Source organism: Pelodiscus sinensis, chromosome 17 (assembly GCF_052426305.1).
Source record: "Pelodiscus sinensis isolate ZL-2025 chromosome 17, ASM5242630v1, whole genome shotgun sequence".
Taxonomy (NCBI): domain Eukaryota; kingdom Metazoa; phylum Chordata; order Testudines; family Trionychidae; genus Pelodiscus; species Pelodiscus sinensis.
Window position 1 is genome coordinate 36124886 of NC_143068.1, and position 20555 is coordinate 36145440.

Below are 20555 nucleotides of genomic sequence, written 5' to 3' on the forward strand. Positions count from 1 at the left end.
GAGACACCCCCCGGCTCCTGGGAAGAAGGGCCGGCTTCAATGTAACACGCAACACCACAGTTTGCCTGTCAATTTTATTAAAAAGTCATGTCCTCTTGTAACAGCACAAAGAAAAACGCTCCACAACACAAACCATTCAGGACAGGGAGTCGCTGCTCCAGGAACTTTGCTTTCTCAACCACTTCTGCCTGCCTGCCCCAGGAAGCCCCGGGGACTCTGGAGGCTAGGGATTCCCTTTGGCACTGCAGACAGATCTAGTCAGTCTGCCCCAACGAAGCAGGCCACAGGTTAAAAATCTGCTTGGGAATCGCTGCCTGACTTTCCACAAAAGCATCCAGTGCTGCTACTAAAACGTTTGGAAACTTAAAAACATAGGAGTCCTCTCTGCACTGCCTCCCAGCCCGAGCCAGAGCCAATCCTCCTGCAGAGCGCAGACTCCCCGTCCCGCGAGCCTGCTGGACCCAATTCTGGGAGGAATAGCTGCACAGACCCAGGGGTTCTGCGGCCACGGCCCCAATGCACTGCTGGTCGGTTTGGAGCTCCCTCTCCTGGCCTGAGCAGCAGGGTTTGCCGTTACACCCAGAACAAAGCTGGAAAGTGCCTCACCTGAGTAGGGACAACAGATCCTTGCTGGCCTCACTGAGCCTCGAAGTCTTAGCCCTGCCATGGGGGGAGGGGGGGAGGGAGGTCAAGTCTTGTACATGCCTCAGGAGTTCAGCTGCTCCAGCACCACCCGGGATCTTTCCCCTCATCGGGCTCATGGGCTTCCGACCCAGGCCCAGTGCCGAGGCCACGCCCTGCAGAGGGAGGGGGTCAGGCGCAGACAGACCCACTTGGCTGTGCTAAGCTCCTTGTGAAATTCTCTGCCAGCCCCACTGCCATGAAAGCCCCGAGCCCGGGAACCGCCAGTGGGCTGCAAGAGCAGGAGCTGCTCTCTGAATGCAGCTCCCCGCCAGGAGGGAAAAAGGCGACACGTCCCACAGCTACCCTACCGGGCCGCGGGCTCTAGCCCTGTGGAGAAGGCGTGGCCCGGGGCAGCACAGGACCCCGGGGGAGAGGACATGCATGTGCAGGGCTAGGACAAAAGACTTAAGAGCTAGGAGGATGGGACTGGCGAAGGGGCGGGGCTCTGCAGCGAGATGCTAGTAGTGGCGCTGGTAGGAGCCCATGGGTTGGGGGGCAGAGGGCCCTGCTCGGCCCTGGGCCACTGTCTGACTCACCAGGTGGGAGAGTGCAGGGCCGCTCTGGATTAGGGTGTCCAAGGCTTTCTGCACACTGGGGTTGTCAAAGTTGATGCCTGAGGAGGACACGGGCCTCTGAGCGGCTATGTTGCTAGGGGTAGGCAGCCGATTCTGGTGCTGACCATAGTGCACCTGGGGCGGCTGAGGCGCCCCAGGCCTGGGGCCTGCATTCCTTGTGGAGCCTGGGAGCGCAGGAAGCTGAGGCACAGGGGCCTGCGTTCGCTGCTGAGCTTGGTTCAGGCCTGCAGCGCTGAGCTGCACTGCCCGGGCCTGGCTGCTGGCTACGCTAGCGTAGTTCTGGTTCTGAGTGCCCCCGGAGGCCGCCGTGGAAACCGCAGAGCTACTGTTTGCTACAGCAGCTGCTGCCGCTGCAGCTGCAGCCCCACTGTTGAAGAGGCTGAGGATTTTTGCCTGAAGCTCCTGTTGGGGATTAGTGGCGGACACTGTGACTGGGGGGGCAGAGGCCAGGGGCTGAGTGCTTGGATGAGTCTGAGCGCTTGGAAGGCTGGGCTGGCTGGTCATCGATGATCCGGAAGGCACCCCAAGAGACTGCCTCGACAGTGGAGCTGGACAGAGAAAAGAAAGGGGTGAATTCCCTGCAGGCCCATCCTAGGAGCCCCGATGGGCAGCAAGTCAACTACTGCCCTGCCGCGTGCAAGCGAAAGACAGGCCCCATCGCTTCCAAACGGTCTCTGATGCCCCCACCTGTATGAAACTGGCTTGAGTCTAAATGTGCACAAAGATGCTTTGGACAAAACACTTCCTGGAATTATCAATGTCCATGTGCCAATCTGTAGAGCCCTGGGACTGTTTCCGGTTTTAAACGTGAGCCCTCCAGGGTGCGCCACCCCCAGCCATAGGGACTGGGCGGCCAACTTCAGCCTTGTTTGTCCTAAGTCTAAGCAGTGGCTGGCCCGAGGGGTGATGTGCCCATATCACCTGGCAGTGGGATACCAGTTTGACCAGGTAATTTGCCATAAAAGACGGGGATACAGAACAAGCTTCCTGATCAGAGAGAACCTCTGAAAACAATGGGAAACTCTGTCCCTTTGTCTTCAGCTGGCCTAGGGAAGGCCTGGCACACTAGAGATCTTCTGCAAAAAGTTCTTGCACGAGAGCGTGTCCACACTGCCACGGATGCTCTTGTGCAAGAAAGTTCTGATGGCCATTCTGTGAATGGCCATCAGTTCACCTGTGCTTTTTCCGATAGGGGTTTCTCGCGCAAGAAACCCCTAGCTGTCTGTCCACACACTTGTGTAAAAAGGCTTATTCCTCGTAGAAAGAGGAATAACTTGTGCCAAAAGCCCTGCCTTCTGACGATCTACTGTACTTCTTACGCAAAAACGCATTTGCAGTGTGGCCGCTCCATGAATTTTTGTGCAAAAACTCTGCAGTGCAGACATAGCCAAAGATCCAAAGAAACAAAGAGAACTGAAAACCCAAGTTCTTGGGCTTGAAATCTTGCCTGAAACAAGAGCAAGTTGAGGGGAGTTTGTAAAGTGTCTTAGAACTAGCTCTGCCCGTCTCTGTTGCAATTCAGTAGCTTACTTTGAGCTGTTTTCACTTGCAAGCCAGTTAAACCCTACCCTACTGCTTGTACTTCAAGTCCCTCTGGCTTGCTATCACACCCTGCGTAAATAACTTTTACTGGGGGAACAATCAGTGTGCATCTCTCTCTTTCACTGAAAGGGCAAACAGCCTCAGGAGCTTCCTGTGTGTAAAACTCTTACTCAGAGAAAGATGGATCCATTTGGGGTTCTGGTCCCTGGGGAGGACTGGTTCCCTAGGTGCTGCGCCCCAGCACTGCATTCCCACAGAGCTGAAGTGGATCCGTTTCTGCATTGTCCTTCAGGGGCCAGCTACCCCAACTCTGCACCTTGTCTGGGGGAGACCAGAGAATCTGGTCCTACAGGACAGGGTGATGGAGAGCCCCAGGGGGTCATCTGGGACCACACCCAATCCATTTCCGTAAGTCAATTCAGTTACTCAGTTGGTGTCTGCCAGCAATCTCCCAGCGAGAACCTAACACCCCAGGTTAGACCTGACTGAACAGAGCCCCCTCAATACTCCACGGCTAAGGCGGAGCATCCTACCGCAAAGGGAGCGCCGGCAACGCCTCTGCAGTGGGCACAGCTGTACCTGCAACACTGCGCTTTCTGCCATCAGCATCAAGCTGCCTCCCAGTACCTGGGGTTACAGGCCCCCTCTAGTCAGAAGCTCTGGGACTTCAGCTTTGCCTTCCCCAGCCCGGGATGATGATGCTCCAGGGTAACGGGGCTCAGACTCTGGTCCCCCCCCGGGTGATGCTGTAATTTGCATTGTCATGAGGCGCCCCGGTGCAACGAAGTGGGAGAGCTCCTGCAATAGAGGCCTCTACTGGCACAGCTCAGTCTTCCAGGCATCACCCTCTCAGGCCCTGCTCATACAGCAGCTGAGCCAGCAAAGTCTGGCAGCGCAGACTCAAGGGAGCAGACAGGCTGCCTCAAAGGCCTGGTACGGTCCATATGTTGGAGCGAAGGGGACAACTTACCCTGCAGAGAGTCCGAACTTCCTCTAAGCAGTCGCTCCTTCCGCTCTCTCAGGTAATTGATGACTTTATCGGTCTCTTCTGCAGTCAGATAGCGGTTGTCTGCCAGCAGGTTCAAGAGACTCTGGATCCCAGGCGGGTGGCCCCCTCTGGCACCTTCCTCTATGGGTGGTGGGCGTTCACGTTCCTGCAGAATTGCTTCATCTGCCATCTTGGCAGCCTGCCTGGCTATTTCTTCACGCTCCTTCTCCCGGCTCTCTGCCTTGTACCGCTCATAATTCCTTGCCACCAGCACCATTGCATCAGCTTGGGGCATATTGCGATGTTCTGCACAAGGAGAGATGCTTTAACTATGTGGACCTCACTGATTTTAGGTGCAAATTTTAGCTGCTCCATCCCCTGCCCTGGGTCAGCAGGAGATTAGAGTGAAGAGGCAGGAGCAACTCTTAGTTTCCAAGACTGGGCTTGGAATCTTTTCCAGCACCACAAGCCACAGCCGTGGTTCTAAACCAGAGGTATGCCTACTCCTGGGGGAACATCAACTCACCTAGATATCTGCCTCCTTTTACGGCAGGCTACATCAAAACACTGGTCAAGTCCATACAAACTATAGTTCCATACAGTGACATGTTTATACTGCTCTATCTATGTGTTATAGAAATGTGCATGTGCCTGTCCAGCCGTGAATCAGTCTGTTCAAGAACCCCACCAAGATGGTAAGAGCCAGGACAAGAAGCAGAGGCTGGTGCTGGGGGCAGCTGGTTCTCCCCCCCCCCCCCCAGCACTGGTTCAGCGATACCCCCTTCCGCCCACCCCCTGCTGCCTCTGGTAGAGGCACGGGGGGCAGGTGGGGTGGAGGTGTGCTAGTGGAAGCTGCTTTGCAGAAGTAGCAGTGCAGGATGGCAGGAGGCTCCCCAGGAGTGGGGCCAGAGCACACTGGCTGCTGACCTCGCCACTGGGGTAACGGATACAAATTCATGCGGTTACATGACACTCCAATTACCCACTGTCTAACATCCCCAGCTAGGACTACCAAATTTGCCATGCAACTTCCTCTTCTAACTTAAGGGCTTGGTTGCGCCAGGAAGATGGGATCTGCCTGGAATGGGACTGTTTTCTATAACACGAGGGGGAGGGGGCTGACCGGAGAGATGCTATACTGCAGAGTGACCACCACTGAGGGCAGCAGCATCACCAGGAGAGTGGCCAAGACTAGTGTTCTTGCCAGCCACCGGACGGGGTAAGCAACTCCCCTGCCCCAAGCCCCTCCCACCAGCAGCTCCACCACCCTCCCTGGATTGGCCCATGTGCTGTCCCCTCAGGGATGACCTCTCCTGCCTTGTGCTCTCCCCTCCAGCCTCTGGACTGGGTCTGAGGACTATCAGCCTGCATTGCCCCCACGGCCGGCCCACGTGCTCCTTCCCCAACCCCAGGAGAAGCCAGCAGGTGAGGTACGTAGTCCCCGCTGCCCCAGGAGAAGCCAGCAGGTGAGGTACGTAGTCCCCGCTGCCCCAGGAGAAGCCAGCGGGCATCCTCACTCCCTGAACTCTCCCTCATCCCAACCCCCTGCCCTAAAGCCCTCCTCAATCCCCAACCCGCTCTCATACCCCCCATTCCCAGCGAGGAAAGGGTTTGGTTGTACAAGGAAAATGGGATGTACCTGGAATGGGATTGCTTCTCATCAAATGGTACAGAAAAGAGCTAATTACCAGGCAGGTGAATGGGCTGTCTGGGACATCCCCCTCAGGGCTACCCTAGCACTGAGCCTCCTACTCCCCGCCCCAGGCATCCTGTGGGGCAGGTGGGCTGGGCCCTGAAGGGCCCCCCCCCATTCATACGGGAACATTGCTGGCTGTTCCCCTCTCTCAGGGAGCGAGGGCAAGTACACATTTTGCTACATTTTTCATGCTAGCTGCGTACTGAACCCCTCATCCCCAGCCCTATCCCAGAGCAATGATTTAAATGAAGAAATGATTTAAAATGAAGAAAAATTAAGTGAATTTCACCCTGCTGATTCAGGCAAAACTCTGAGCAGCAGCAGGACTGGAGCAACAAGCAGCAGAAAAATCCCGTAGGCAAAAGCCTATTTCTTCTGGGTACACCTTTAGGAAAGTCATGGCCACTAATTCTGTCTCAAGAAGAAAGGTGAATGGCCTGGGAGCAGAGAGCTGAGAACTGGCAAACTCTCTGATCACCACCTGCAGGAAGGACTTCAGCTTCCAAAGGAAAGCTACATGGAGATTTGCCTCAGCAACACTGGGATTTGCAAAGAGAGCACCAAGCCATAACTCTTCTCCTTCACCGTGGGAAATGTGGGTTCCCCTGGAGAGTCTGTTTTGTACCGGCACTGGGCCATTAACAGCTATTGGTGTCACAGCAAGGAAGTGTTTGTGTGGTTTTCTGCATGAGAGATGAATCCAAAAGCACATTGGAAGACTTCAGAGTGATCTGAGCCAGCAGAGCATTGTGGTCTTTGTACCTTGTGGTGTGCCAAACATGATGTTAACAGTGCAGGAGCGGTGAACTTGGTGTTGTTGAGTGATGACAATGGCAAAAGGAGACCCTCCTCTGCCCACATCTTCCAGGGCCTGGCTCAGTGACATTTCTGTGTTGAGGAAGATCAGATCCACGACCATACCCAGATCCCGCACCTTCCGCCCCACTGACTCGGCATACTCCCTGCACAAAGCAAAGGCAGTGCAAGTCAGAACATAGAAGCCATGTACAGAAACGCTTGTGTGCATTCCCATCAGATCCATTTTCACCGTTTAACTCTGTTCAAAACAGAATTTAAGTTCAACTGCTGATGCAACTTTGGCACGTGCACAAAGCCTAAAGAGCAGAGTGCACAGCTGCCACCAAAAGAGATACTGGCTCCAGCTATATTCAGTGTCCTTGGACAACATGGACTGGAAGCCTGTTGATATCGGCATGCAGCAAAAACCATATTAATTCCAACCAAAAATAAGAAGTATAATCAATTATTGCAGGGAGGAATTGGAATTTGCCTGCAGGGGGAACTGGTTATGTAGATCTTCCCTCAGTCACTTCTTTTGAGCTACAAGCATGACTACATAACTACGTATGCATGAACCATTAATCAATAAACTACAGAAAATAATAAACGCTTCAGAACCCCACATTTATAACCCTCTCTCAGCTCTTCAGATTCACACTTTTAAGCCAGGAGGGACCCTTAGACCATCTTAGTCTGACATCCTGTGTCTCAGAGGCTAGAGCATCTCACTCAGCTCCCCATGCTCTAAGCCCAATAATTTGTGTATGATTAGCCTATCTTCAAAGCATCCTGAGATGGAGCAGCGACCAGTTCCCTTGGCAGCTTATTCCCTTATTACTCATTCCCCCTGTTCACAATTTATGCCTAATTTCCCATTTGAATTAGTTTAGCTTCAGCTTCCAGCCATTGGGCTTTTGTTCTGCTTTTCTCCGTCAGATTAAAGAGCCCTTGAGTAGATAATCAAGATACCTCTCAAATTTCTCCGTGATAAGCTAAACAGAACCTGCTTTGTAATTCTTTCACTATAAGGCTTTTTTCCAGACCTCAAATCACTTCTGACTTTCATCTAGTCCCTCTCCAATTTTTCACTTCCTTCTGATGACAGGACACTAGAGCTGGACACAATGATCAGTCTCAGTCCCACCAATGCTGTGCACAAAGGAACCCCCCCCCCCGTTCACTATTCCTGCTTATAAATCCAAGAGATGGCACTAGAGCTGCATGAGAACAGGAACTCATGCTGGGTTGTTTGTCCATTAGCACAGTGTTTCTCAACCTTTTTTTTTTTTTTTTTAATAAAGTACCCCATTAAAAAAATGATAAGTACCCCCTGTACCTACAGTTTTCAGAGACACAATTTTTTTTTCTACCATTGCAATGCATTTGTTTAAACAACTTAATCATAGCCGGGCGGGCGATGAAATTTTTGGGTGTAAAAAGTACAAAAATAAGAAAGCACTGTAAAACTTAAAACAAAAATTCAGTTCTCCAAATTTCAGTTGTGTGGACGTACCCCCCCCCCCCCCCGAATTCTCGAGTACCCCGGAGGGTACTCATACCACTGGTTGAGAAACACTGCATTAGCACACCTAGACTCATTCCGCAGGCATGGCTTGTATTTGGCTGTATTAACACGCGTTTTGTTTGAGTGCCCCAGCTTACCAAGTGATGCAGACTGCTCTGCATGATAGCCCTGTCACCACTGCATACTATCCTACTAATCTTTCCATAATCTGCTGATTTTATATTTACTTCCTGACAATAGAAACGTCAGCTAGCATCAGGCTACCTCCAGAATCCCACCAGAAACATTCCCACTTGTTTATTACCAACTGACATTTTCTGAGATGTAAGTTAACCAGTTCTATAGCCATTTAATGTGTGTTCTTATTGCCACTCTGGTGCTAATTTGTAATCAGTATTTAAGAATGAAGGGCATAGGCCATTGCAGACAACCCTGTAGCAATGAAGTGCCAGCTGTTACAGAAAGCGTGTGGGGGAAACCCAGAGCAAGAGGTTGCAAATACTCAGCTTTTCCCCATCCCAACAAAAATAGACTATTTGCTGTCAAGAGCAGTACAGATACTGATTGCAACACTCTAAATGCTCAAAAGCTACTCTCCTGAATAACAGCTACAAGGTAAACTACCTTGAATATCCAGGGTCATTTTTATTCCAGTCAAATATGCCCCTCCATTCAGTAGATCATAACTGGTTAAAGCAATTAGCTTCTTACTTTGTCTGCTTATTGACCACTATCACAGAACAGTCCACAGGCCTCTCTGATTCAAAGCGCCTCTTGATTTCCTCAAAGTACTGACGGTATAGCTCCTCCCTGCGGCGCTCCTCGCGTTTCAGGCGCTCTGAAAGAAAGCCAGCCGTAGAAATGGAGGGTGTGAATAATGCCTTTCTAACTACGCCCAGGCATTAGCTGCACACCACCAGCCTGTCCAATCCCTATAGTAAGCCACAGTTTGAAAACTGGATCTGCTGCACTATTCCCTTCAGGGCTGGATGCAACTACCCACCATCTTCAGGTGGTAGAATACCAACACCTGCCTACAACAATGCCAGTCATGTAACACACTGTATTGGCAGGGAAAGGGGGATGCAGATGGAACAGGACTGACCTTCTGCACTCAAGGGGGCTCTGTCAAAGTGATCTCTGTAACGGTCATAAGAATCATCCTTCCTCCGGTAATAGTCTTCCAGGCGAAGGTAACGGTCATAAGCATCATCTCTTCTGCAAAGCAAACCATTCACAGACTGTCATATGTTCTGACAAGCCTCTCCTGCAACCCCAACTTTTCCCAGTATAATGCAAGCAAACATTCCTCCAGGCTGCTAATTGAAATATGGACCTGGCTATCCCTCTGATGACCAGATTCCACAAGCTGTGAGGGGACCAACAAGGCCTCAATTTAGTACCATCACCACAAGCGAGGCAACAAATCACTAGAGCTCCAATCCCAGTATAAGAAGATACCTGTACTCAGGGTCCCGTGGCTCCCTTACATCCCGGTATCGTTCATACACAGGATCCCTTGGGTCACGGAGGTCTCTAGCATCACGAGGCTCGCGCAGCTCTCTCGGGTCCCTCATGTCCCGGGGCTCGCGCAGGTCTCTCGGGTCCCTCATGTCCCGGGGCTCACGCAGGTCTCTCGGGTCCCTCATGTCCCGGGGCTCGCGCAGGTCTCTCGGGTCCCTCATGTCTCGGGGCTCGCGCAGGTCTCTTGGGTCCCTCATGTCCCGGGGCTCGCGCAGGTCTCTCGGGTCCCTCATGTCCCGGGGCTCGCGCAGGTCTCTCGGGTCCCTGTGGTCTCTAGCATCTCTGGGATCACGTACATCTCTGCTTCGCATATCTCGACCATCTCTGGAATCTCGGCCATTTCTACCATCCCTGGGCTCTCTTCGTGGGCTCCCCCGGATAGGAGAGCGATCGCGTCTTGCATCTCGGCCATCTCCATACGCATACTGCTCTCTGAGGAAAGTACCAAGGAAATGCCATTAGACCAAAAAAACCCACAAACCAAACCACATGAGTATTGTCAGCCCTAGACCTCTTACCTTGTGTGGCCACAGAAACCTTTCGCTCAGCAGGTGAATCCTCCCCTACTAATCCTGCCACAACACCACCACAGAGACAAGTCCAAACGGCTGTGTCAAGGCATTTTGAAAAGGTTTTGTATTCAAATACCTTGCATAGCCCAAGAAGCTCCAAACACCCTATCTGAGCCACCACTAGAAGTGCCAGGTTGTCTGTGCAAAACAAGGGCAGGAAGACAAAAAATAATCATTCCATGGTCTCAGGCCTCCCAAGCAGTGAAGATTTTCAAGCAAAACATTTGGTTTTCAGAAAACTGGTACACAGAGCCCCAGATGCCATGTCTTCCCATCCACTGGGATACTAGAGTTAAAGCTCAAAGGGACCGATTCTATTCGCCAACTGAAAAAGGCGAGCAGCATTCCTGAAGCAATCCCATCAATATTATCATGTTGATGAAAATGTATGTTGTGACCATGAAGCTCGTGTGGCTGGATTCTGTCTAGTGGGCACTGCAGTGAAGAGATGTCCCTGAAGGAAATCAGCATGACTGCATGATGCCCCGTGTTAGCACACTACTAACTCGAGCCAAGACTGTATTGCCAGCAGGATAATGATTCCCAACGGTACCTGAATGACTCCTTTCACTCAGACTTAACTGCAGTAAAGCAGCATGCCGTCTTCAGTAAGGCACAGAAAGAGGTGAAAGATTGCATGCCTTCTCTTTTCCAAAATAGAATCTGTTTTCCAAACAGTGCTCTGTTTTCCAGAGCTAGCATAGCCTTCAATCCACTCTAAGCCACACATACACAGTACACCTTAGGAATGGAAGTGCTGCGCTTCTCCCATATGGCTAACACCTGCAGGACACTTACGATTGTGGGAAGAGAAACACTTGGTTAAAATCTCAATCAACTTTAACACTTCTGATTGCTAAACTTCCCTCAGCTAACTAGTCTAGTTCGTGAACGAGGCATGGAACATGCTTTCACAGCCAGCCAAAGGCAAGTCCCTCCAGTAAGTTCTATGGTGCTGAGGTTCATTTTGGAATCAGTTGGAGAGTTAGTCTCAAGAGTAGCCAGCTAGAGATTCAGGCTTTGATACCAGGTTGATTGATTGATACCTACCAAACCCAGCTGATGATTACTTTCCTATGCCCCTCTTCTCTGAGCAGTGAGAAAGTTATGTGGATTCCACGTGATCACTTTGACCGCTGGTCACCCGCCATTTGCATCCAAAGGATACGCAGTATTCCCTGTGGTCTTACAGGGAGTATACTGTAATGAACTACTGTTTTACCCACAGGTAACATATAGAGCACGATCAGTGATCAGAATGTATCTGCACCAGGGAGGCAGTCTCCCTGTGATAGATGAGAAGATGCACCATATTTGAACGTGTCCTATAATGTGACCATCTTCGGTATCAGGGAAACTGTTTCCCCATCTGCTTTAGAGACAAGATACAATGCATATCCTCACCTATCATCTGCAGTGTAGTCACACACTTGATCAGGGATGCTGAACACAGCATTCCTATTCATCCTGCAGTATACCAAGAGGAAAAACATTCTGTATCCTCATTTGTGAGCTGCAGAAAATCCAGAGCAGATACTGCTGCATCCACCTGGGATTTACAGTAGTTCGACATAGGTACAGAGTGTCCCATATCCTGCTGTAAACCATAGGGTAGACTACAATACAAGCACCCAAGACAGCAACATTATTGCATTGCATATTGTATTAATTCCCACTCTGTTATCTAAGTAGGTATACAGGCCACATCCATTATCGGGAACGAAACATCGCGTACAGGGATGCTCAACAGTGGTTTGCCCTCAGTGATGCAAACACTCACACATGGCATTAGTTGTTGCTTGCGCACTGCTGCTCACCTGATGCCCAAGGCATTGGCCTCCATAAATCTGCTTGCGCTCTTGTGCCATCAGCCTCCGCTTGCGCTCCTGTGGCATTGCCTGATGCCCATGGCATCAGCATGCGTGAATCTGCTTGCGCTACTGTGCCGCAGCCCAGCGGCATCAGCTTGTGCTCACGTATGCTCCTGCGCCATCGCCCGAACCCCGATGCCCAGAGGCATTGGCCTGTGCTCGCGTATGCTCCGGCGCCATCGCCCGAGCCCCAATGCCCAGAGGCATTGGTCTGTGCTCGAGTATGCTCCAGCGCCATCGCCCGAGCCCCGATGCCCAGTGGCATTGGCCTTTGCTTTCATATGCTCCTGTAGCATTGCCCAATGCCCAGAAGCACTGGCCTGTACTTGCTTGTTGCTGCATTAGTGCCTGATGCCAAGTGGCAATGGGCGCTACAGATCCACTGTGCGCTGCAGAATAAAGGCAGCACATTTACAGTATCTGTCTGAGTTCTGAATCACCAGACATGCAGGATTTACATGGGAAGCCCCATATGCTTCTTACTCCTGCTGCGAGGTCCAGGAAGGAACATATTTGCCCAAGACCTCTAGTGTAACTGAAGATAGTGTTGACCCACAGTCAGTCACACAAACAGGTATGCTCTCGGTACCCGCTGGCATACCCCGTAACTGGATGCGGCCACAAACAGTGGCCACCTGTCGCCCACTGTATCGGTATGTACAGGGACATGAAATAGCTACAGACAGACATGATCATTTTGCAGTGCAGCTGTGAAACATGAATGCTTGCGACTAGTTGCATGTAGTAGTCATACAGTTCTCTGTGGCAACATGGACAGTTCTCCCTGTGCGTACACAGCTCTGAGAGGTAGCCAGAGAAGACTCATACTGCGTCAGAATGTAACTGCAGTGTTCACCCACATGCCATAGCAAAACATGGACATGCAACGTAGTTAATTCATGGGTCTCTTCTCAATCTGCTGAATGACTGCACAAGAAGAGGGACACACAGGAACTGTACGCATAGGGCCTATTTTCTGGGGAGGAACGCATGGGAAAAGCAGGCAGGTGCCCTGTATTCCCAATGTAACTGTGCCGAGAAAGATGATATTATACAAGTGCCCGTGCAGAAAGGATAGTGCGCACAGGGAAGCTTTCTCCCTGCAGTGTGCACTGTCTGCATCATCACTTTTCAGGCTCCTGTTAGCACTGGAAGCATTCGACATCAGAAGCGAAGTGCTGGTGTTCTCTGCAGTGCGGTGCGGTGAATGCTACATACCCATGGTATTCTCTATAGAAGCCTTGTGTCTCTGACACTTAAGAATCAGGAACAAACAGCAGTTTATCCTTCCCCAACATTTCACACAACCGATGCTGCAAAATGCAGCATCCAGTTGGAGTCCCAGGAGCAAACACCAGGTTTCCCTTGTGCCTCCTGAGCTGTGAGAACCAGTGAGGCCCTTCACACATGGAAGGGACGGCCTCCTTCTGGCTGTTCACTCGAGTGTCTCCATTCTGTTGGGGAGATGGTGGTGGTGAGGGAAGAAAACTAGACATTTAGCAGAGGAAGGAGGGCTCACCCTAAAGCCTGTCCTTCCTAGTATAACTCACTGCTTCCAGGTACTTTACCTTCGTGCTGGGCTGGACCTTGATGAAGCCTTATTCATATTTCTTCTTTCCGCTGCTTTATTAATATCTGAAAAGAATAATCAACCCATCTGTTCAATGCTATGGAATAAAAAAAAAGATTGTCAGCACATTTTAAATTAAAGCAATGAAAGTTCAAAGACAACCATATGGTGCAAGGAAATCCATTCAGCCAAGAGGCATTGTCACTGATTATTTTTATTAAATTAAGATAATACAATGCAATGAATTGGTCATGGATTACTGTGATTTTCAGCTAAAAGGACAGTTTGTAGGAAATTCTACCCCTTTATCACGTTTACACCCATGTCCAGACCCCCTGTCCCATAAGAGAATACCACCTCTTTCTCCTGTAGTCTGTGGACCAACAGCATGCAGCTCCATGGATTTCAGGAGAAAAAGTAAAGAGTCAGACAATCCTTCATAAATGGAAAGCCATTGGGCTAATACACTTCATCTCAAAATTCAAAGCGTCTTGTTCAATGGAACATGCTGCCATCCTTCTGGAAAAGGACCCAAGGGCTCTCAAAAACAAGTTCAATTGACTTCCAGGGGACTGTTGTGACATCATATTGCACAATCTCCACCACTGAGTCAGAAGGATCCAGGGGACTTCAAGTAAAACTACCCCATGAAGTGAACTTCATGCAGTCATAACACCATCAGGCCGATGTAATGCAAATAAATGCAACAGATCAGAAATTTGAAAATTGTGTCTTAGAAATAATGTCTTAGTAACGGCACTGAAAATGTTCCTTGAAGCGTTCAGAGTGGAACACACAAGAGAACTGGGGAGCCACAAGGCTGATAATATTAAACTGGAGAGAAACGATGAAAACATCAATAGTAGCAGAGAGATGACGAGGTTATCTGAAAGCGGGAAAGAACAAAACCACTCCAAAGTAATGCTTGGTTTAGGGCACTCTGTTCTCAAGCATGAGAACCTTTAAAAAAAGGAAACCAACCAAATGCTACACATCACTTGTTTGCGGAGTTAACAGTGTAACTAACAGTTATGATTACAGCAAGTATTTAAATATTATGTATAGTTTTCAATTTTCCTGCAACTGAAAAATAAATAAAACAGTGTATGTAGAGTTCTGTAAGCAGAAACTTAGTGGTTTTACTATCTACCTTAATTTCTCAAGCTTTGACTGAAATTCAGCAAGAAAAACAAAGATGCTAAATTCAATCTTCATTCTTATTGTAAACAAGGGATGTTTTGACAATGAATGAAAAGGCAAATACCATTTGTGCATTAAGTAGCGGTGATCCAAGAAACATGTGTGTGGCACAGAGACTCACAGGATATTATTTAAGACCATTTCACTGGGTTAAGAAATGAATGGGTGTTTTGTCTATTTAACAGGGCAACTTTCTACTGTATTTACCTTGAGATATGTTGAACATTTATTCTCTGAACAAATCTATTTATCAAGGAGACAATTAAAGGAGTTTCAGTGTATTTGTGAAAGTGTTTCAGTGCAATGCAAAAATGGGATTTTACGGTTTGGTTTTTTGAGGTCCCTATTGTTCCTGACATTCAGCTTTAGTGCACAGAAATGTACATCTAACGTAGTCCTGTTTTCACTGCATTTTGACTTTTCACTACAGGATATTATTTTACCAGATGTAACCCTTTCAGTGCAACACTGCTTCCTTGGTTTAATATTTTCTAAGTCTTCAAAATAGACATGCATTAAAAAAAGGATTTACTCAAAGGACTCTTCTGTTCTGAAAAATGAACAGTTTTCAAGAACATTTTATTTCGTGTCATCAGCATTTACAAATTAAATATTTAACATTCAAAAGACACTTTTTCCAAAAGAAAATTGAAGTCTTTTGTTTTGTAAGGTTTTCGTAGATTTTAAGGCCAGAAGGAACCATTGTGATCATCTAGTCTGACCTGATGCACAACACAGGCCATCGGATGTTCTTGACTTGATTCCTGCTTTCAAATACAACAGTTGTGGTTGCACTACAGCACAGCAAATTTTTCTAAAATAGATCTTGATTTAAAAATGCCCAGTGATGAAGAGTCCACCAACTTTTGGTAAACTGTCAGAATGGTTAATTTTCACTGTTAAAAATCTAACCCTTATTTCTAGTCTAAATGTGTCTAGTTTCATCCTCCAGCCAACGATCTTGTTATACCTTTGGCTACTAGACTGAAGATACCTCTATCAAATTTCTATTCTTTATGTAGGTGTATTTACACAGGCTGTGCGGTCGTCACCTCATGACTTTCTCTTTAAGCTAATTAAACTGAGCTCTTTTAACCTTAACAAAAGGTATGATTCCCAAGCCCTTCATCATTCTACTGCCTCTTCTCTAAACCTTCAATATCGGAAGCGTGGACACTAGAACTGTACCCAGTATTCCAGAAGGGGTCACCAATGCCGAATACAGAGATAATGCTAATTTCCTAACGCCAACTCAATATTCCCCTAGAGACTGCATTAGCCCTTTTAGCCATACACTAGGAGACTATTCATCTGATTACCCATGAGCCCCCAAATCTTTTTCAGAGTAATTGCTTTCCAGGATAGAGAATCCCCCTCCTATAAATACAGCCTTAAATCTTTGTTCCTAGATGACCTTACATTGTTTGCTTATGCCCAGTTTACCAAGCAATCCATTTTTTGCAAGTAAACTTATCCATAATATGCCATATTGATTATTATTCTAGTTTCTTACTACAATTGCTATTACATAAACATTACTGCATTTATCCACCAAACTTGTAATCTCATCAAAAAAATCAACTAGTTTGACAAGATCTATCTTCCATAAACTCATACTGATTGTTCCATTATTTTGCCTGGATCACTGTCAGCTGACAGGCTTATAATGGAGTCTGGTCACCCCACTTACACCTTTTAAATATTGGTATAGTATTCTTTTTCTTCTGGAACCTTTCTAGTTTCCCAAGATGTCAAAAAATCAACATTAATGGTTTAAAGAGTGCCTCGGCCAAAATACAGAACAGAAATATTTATTGAACACCTGGGCTGCCTTTTTTGCATAACTGACAACTTATCGTTTCCATTTAGTAACAGGCCAATGCCACTGTCAAGAGTTCCTTTCATTCCTAATATCCTTCAACTCTCTTTAGGGTCCTTAACTCTGATGGCCACAGTTTTCTCCTTGTATTCTCTTGCTTCCTTCACCAATTTTAATTCACATTTTTCTGTTTAAATTTTCTCTCTCAGCTGACCTGACTCAATTGTAGGGATGTAAGCAAGTAGTTGAGTACTAGACTACCCAAAAAGGCTAAGCTTATCGAGTCAGTACTTGATCCCTCCCTACCTACTGCCTCAGTATGAGAGGCAGCAAATGGAGGAGGGAGAACAGGAGCTGGTGTTGGGGGGAAGTTGGTTTAAAAGCTGGCTCCCCCCAGAACCATCTCCAGGGAGGAGGGGATTTGAGAAGTTGCCACAAAGGAGCTTCTGCCTGTGGCAGATTAAGTCTGGTCCAGCAGCAGCCCATTCGCGGGGATCCCAGTGAGGAGCTAGGCCTCCCCACAGGTGGGGGCTGCTGTCACGAAGCAGCTCCTGCTCCAGCAGTAGCACCTGTCCGTGGCCAGCCCTGGCTGTTGCAAACAAGGGCTTCTAAGTCCTGGCTCTCAGCAGTCCAGAACCACTGCACCTCTGCATTTTAAATGTAGTGAGTGCTGCCGAGCAATTACTACATTTAAAATGCAGAGCTGCAATGCCAACTCCAGGAGCTACCCCCACTGCGGCTCTACAGAGTGGCTCCGCTAACTGACTACTCGTGTAGTCGATGCACAGTTAGCCAAATGACTGCTCCTTTACATCCTTACTCACAATTGTTCTCTGCTTTGTGAAGCTGGCCTTTTTAAAGTACCAAAATACTTTCAATTAGGAATGATAAAAAGCAGGTAATAGGGTAACTGTGTAATCACTGAAATTTTCAGTGGTTACACACACCTGCAACGCAGGGCAGTAATTAGTTTCCTGGGAAATGACATGCACCGGGAGCCGGCTTTTAAGCCAGCTCCTGGCACACTGGCTCCTGCCTGAAACCACACTCCTGGGGAGCTAGCTGCTGCCCCCCACGCTGCTGCTTCTGTATCAGTGGTAGCAGCATGAGGTGGCAGTTGGCTACCAGCGCACACCAGCTCCCGCCTGCAGCCAGCCTGAGTGTAACATAATGGTAACAGTGCAGGCTTATCAGTTAACCATTAACAGTTACACTTCTACATCCCTACTTTATATTCATTTATTCTATTTGCACACACTATAGTCAAGTCACAATCACTTTCACCTAAGCAACCAGACTAACTTTCAGTTATGTGATCAATTCCCTTTATCTGTCAAGATGAAAAAAATAAAGTTCAGTAAGGGATAGAGAACACTCAGGTTTCGTTGGTTTAGTACCAACTACTTACATATCCCTATATTTCTATTTAAATATGAAACAATACAGGAAAATAAATGTGGAGACCACCAAAATATCAAGAGGGAACAGAGCAGTTACTGTATCACAAACAAGACTAGAGCAAAGAACTCAAAAAATAAAGTGCCTAAAAACAAATGTAGACTAATATTCAAGGCAGGTTTCACACAACGGTCTTTCCATGGATTTTTAAGAATTCCTCTTTCTACCCAAATGCATGCTGGCATCAGTATGAGTAGCATGGAGCAGTTTTCCTTACCTAATCTATACCCTTTATAAAGGCGACCCTTCTCACCGTCCAGAGCGGCCTGGACGTCTTCTAGACGTTCATACTGCACGAACCCATAGCCATGGAACATGCTGAGGGCTGGAAAAATTAATAGCAGGGCAAGACCAGTTACAACTAAGGGACAGTACTACCACATGCAGGCCATTATATAAACCCCACAGGGCTGAACAGACAAAGGGACTTTACCCAAGAACATCTATCCAAGCTTGATAGGAACACTCCAATAAGTTAACCAGGACCAAAACAAAGGAGAGTTTACCAAAATGGGAAAATGTTGCTAAGGCAATTATGAAATACTATATAACAGCCCGACTTCTTCTGACAAGACAGTGACCAAAAGGCACTAAAGTGACCAACCTCCAATTAAGAGAATACAAGAGCCCTAGAAAGGATAGACTTGTTTGTCTAGAACCATACTGCAAACCCAAAAGGATAAAACAAACTGCCATAGCTCTAACATGTCTCAAGCTTCAGTTGTACTAACGAAAGTTAATTTTCATTGAAAATGCAGATAAAGAAAAATGTCACCAAAGGTCACTTTTTTCACTGTCACCTTTATCATCAGATGTAGCATGAAAATTAAGTTTCTGACTGATTTCCCAGCCATAACAAAATAAAATACTAACCCCTGATTTTGCCATATTTTGAAAATATCTCTTCCATTTCTTCACGAGTCATGTGGTCTGTGGGCAAATTGCCGACAAAAAGTCTTCTCTCTAAATCCTGTGGATTGGTGCTGTTAGTGAAGTCGCTCTGTTTGATGCTATTGCTCGTGCGTCCTCGAGCCATTTTGTTTTCGTTCCAAATGCAACTCTTCGCAAAAAAGAAAAATGGCCATGCATATCATTTCACATCCATGACAATTACAATTACATTGGAACAAGGTTAAAGTTAACATGCTTGCAGACTAGAGGTCAACAAGGTCTGCTTTAAGCAAGCTGAGTTCAAGAGAAATCCTTACACAGATGATTTGAAGTTTGGCAGAAAACTGTATCTTACGTTGTGCTGTGCATTGGGTTTGATCTTCATGTCCTGCTAAAAAGGAAAATTCCAGCCCAAACTCTGAATTTGAAATCCATGATTGATCACTGTAAGAGTATGTTTTCATAAGTTTAATTCCAAATGAAAGAAAATAAAACAGTCATTTCATACAGGAACATCCTAATCAGTAAATCTAATTAGTGAGTAAATATCTTTAGGCTTTTCTACAGGTCCACTATTGTAGCCTCTAAGTATTCAGTATATTGGTAAAGACTTTTAAATACTGAAATAATAAACGGGAAATAGACATCTTGATAGCAGCAATGTATAATGAGACACTGGCATGAAAAAAGATTTTCAAAAATCTAAGGTGAATTCATTCAAAAGTTTTTTTTAATGGACAGTAATTGAATCATTTAACCAAAATGCTCCAATAAGGGAAAATCTGATTTCCCATTCAAACCAACACTGAGGGGCAACTCCTATGTCCCAATCTGCTCCCCAGCAAAAAGTCAGCTCCTACTGAAGCTGGGCTACACTACTCCCCATTTATTCATCTTCTCCGGCAGTGATATCAACAGTAGATTTTTATAAATCTTCTTTTCTGTAGACAAATCTAGAAATACCAGCAACATCTCCGGGGGGCTAATCACCTGTTGAGTCAGTATGTGGATCAGAGTAGACTGATTTAAATCAAGGTAATTTAAAATCACCAAATGGAAAGCTCCATGTTAATCAACTTTTCCATCTGTACCTGAGTTATTTACTAAAAAAGTACACTTACATTGGTTGATATAAATCATTAAAACATGCTGATTTACAACTAAAAGAGCCTTTATATCAGATTTTGTATACCTTTTTGCTACCTAGGTGGGTATACTATAACAATATTAAGTGTACATTAAGCAATTAAGACTGATATTTTCAGAATCTTAATTAACTGTGCTTTTTCAGTTTGCTCAGAAATGGTGAATATCAGGGTGGATAAAAATCAATGCTTTTTTAAAATCAAAACTCATTTTTAAATATTGAAATAGGACTTTTTTGATAAAATCCTTGAGGAACAAACTTGTCTAAATATAGTTTTAATTAAGATACACTATAGCTCAAAGATACCTCATAATGGAATAGGGATTATACATTGTAATTCTATAGTAGGAGACAACATATTCATGTAATGTTTAAGAGAAGTTCCAAGAGTTCATGGATTAGGGATCCAGTATCATGGAGTTCCAGAGGCTTCTGTACAGATGATTAAGTTAATCTTTCTAGCTACCCAATGGGACTCAGTGCAGAAGATACCAGAGATGTTCAGTTTTGCAGTTCTCAAACTGTGGGTTTGTGCCTCCACAGATAACATGCTTGTAAACAGCAAAAATGTTTTGAAATAAATAATACATAAGAGGTGAGAAACAGACCTCAACACTATTGTCCCCCTGCAAATTTGTGCACACTGAGTCAATGTACACGATGCACACCTCTCTGTAAAGGTACAAAGTTTC

General features: G+C 46.8%; 1 protein-coding gene across 4 annotated transcripts in view; it reads right to left on the reverse strand.

Annotated features, from left to right (window-relative positions):
• Nucleotides 1-57: 57 nt before the first annotated feature.
• NCOA5 (nuclear receptor coactivator 5) overlaps nucleotides 58-20555 on the reverse strand; it is a 28343-nt gene continuing 7845 nt past the window's right edge. The window contains exons 2-10 of one of the 4 annotated variants that reach the window (XM_075916198.2): nucleotides 18699-18885; nucleotides 18043-18150; nucleotides 13347-13413; nucleotides 9273-9767; nucleotides 8917-9029; nucleotides 8523-8649; nucleotides 6248-6447; nucleotides 3772-4095; nucleotides 58-1807 (exon numbers count right to left, since the gene is read on the reverse strand). In XM_075916198.2, coding sequence (XP_075772313.2) covers nucleotides 1143-1807; nucleotides 3772-4095; nucleotides 6248-6447; nucleotides 8523-8649; nucleotides 8917-9029; nucleotides 9273-9767; nucleotides 13347-13413; nucleotides 18043-18150; nucleotides 18699-18861 — 2262 coding nt within the window. In that variant the 5' untranslated portion in view covers nucleotides 18862-18885 and the 3' untranslated portion in view covers nucleotides 58-1142. Of the gene's footprint in view, nucleotides 1808-3771; nucleotides 4096-6247; nucleotides 6448-8522; nucleotides 8650-8916; nucleotides 9030-9272; nucleotides 9768-13346; nucleotides 13446-18042; nucleotides 18151-18698; nucleotides 18886-20555 lie in introns of those variants that run through there. The other 3 variants (XM_089769798.1, XM_075916200.2, XM_075916199.2) reach the window with 3 other exon arrangements.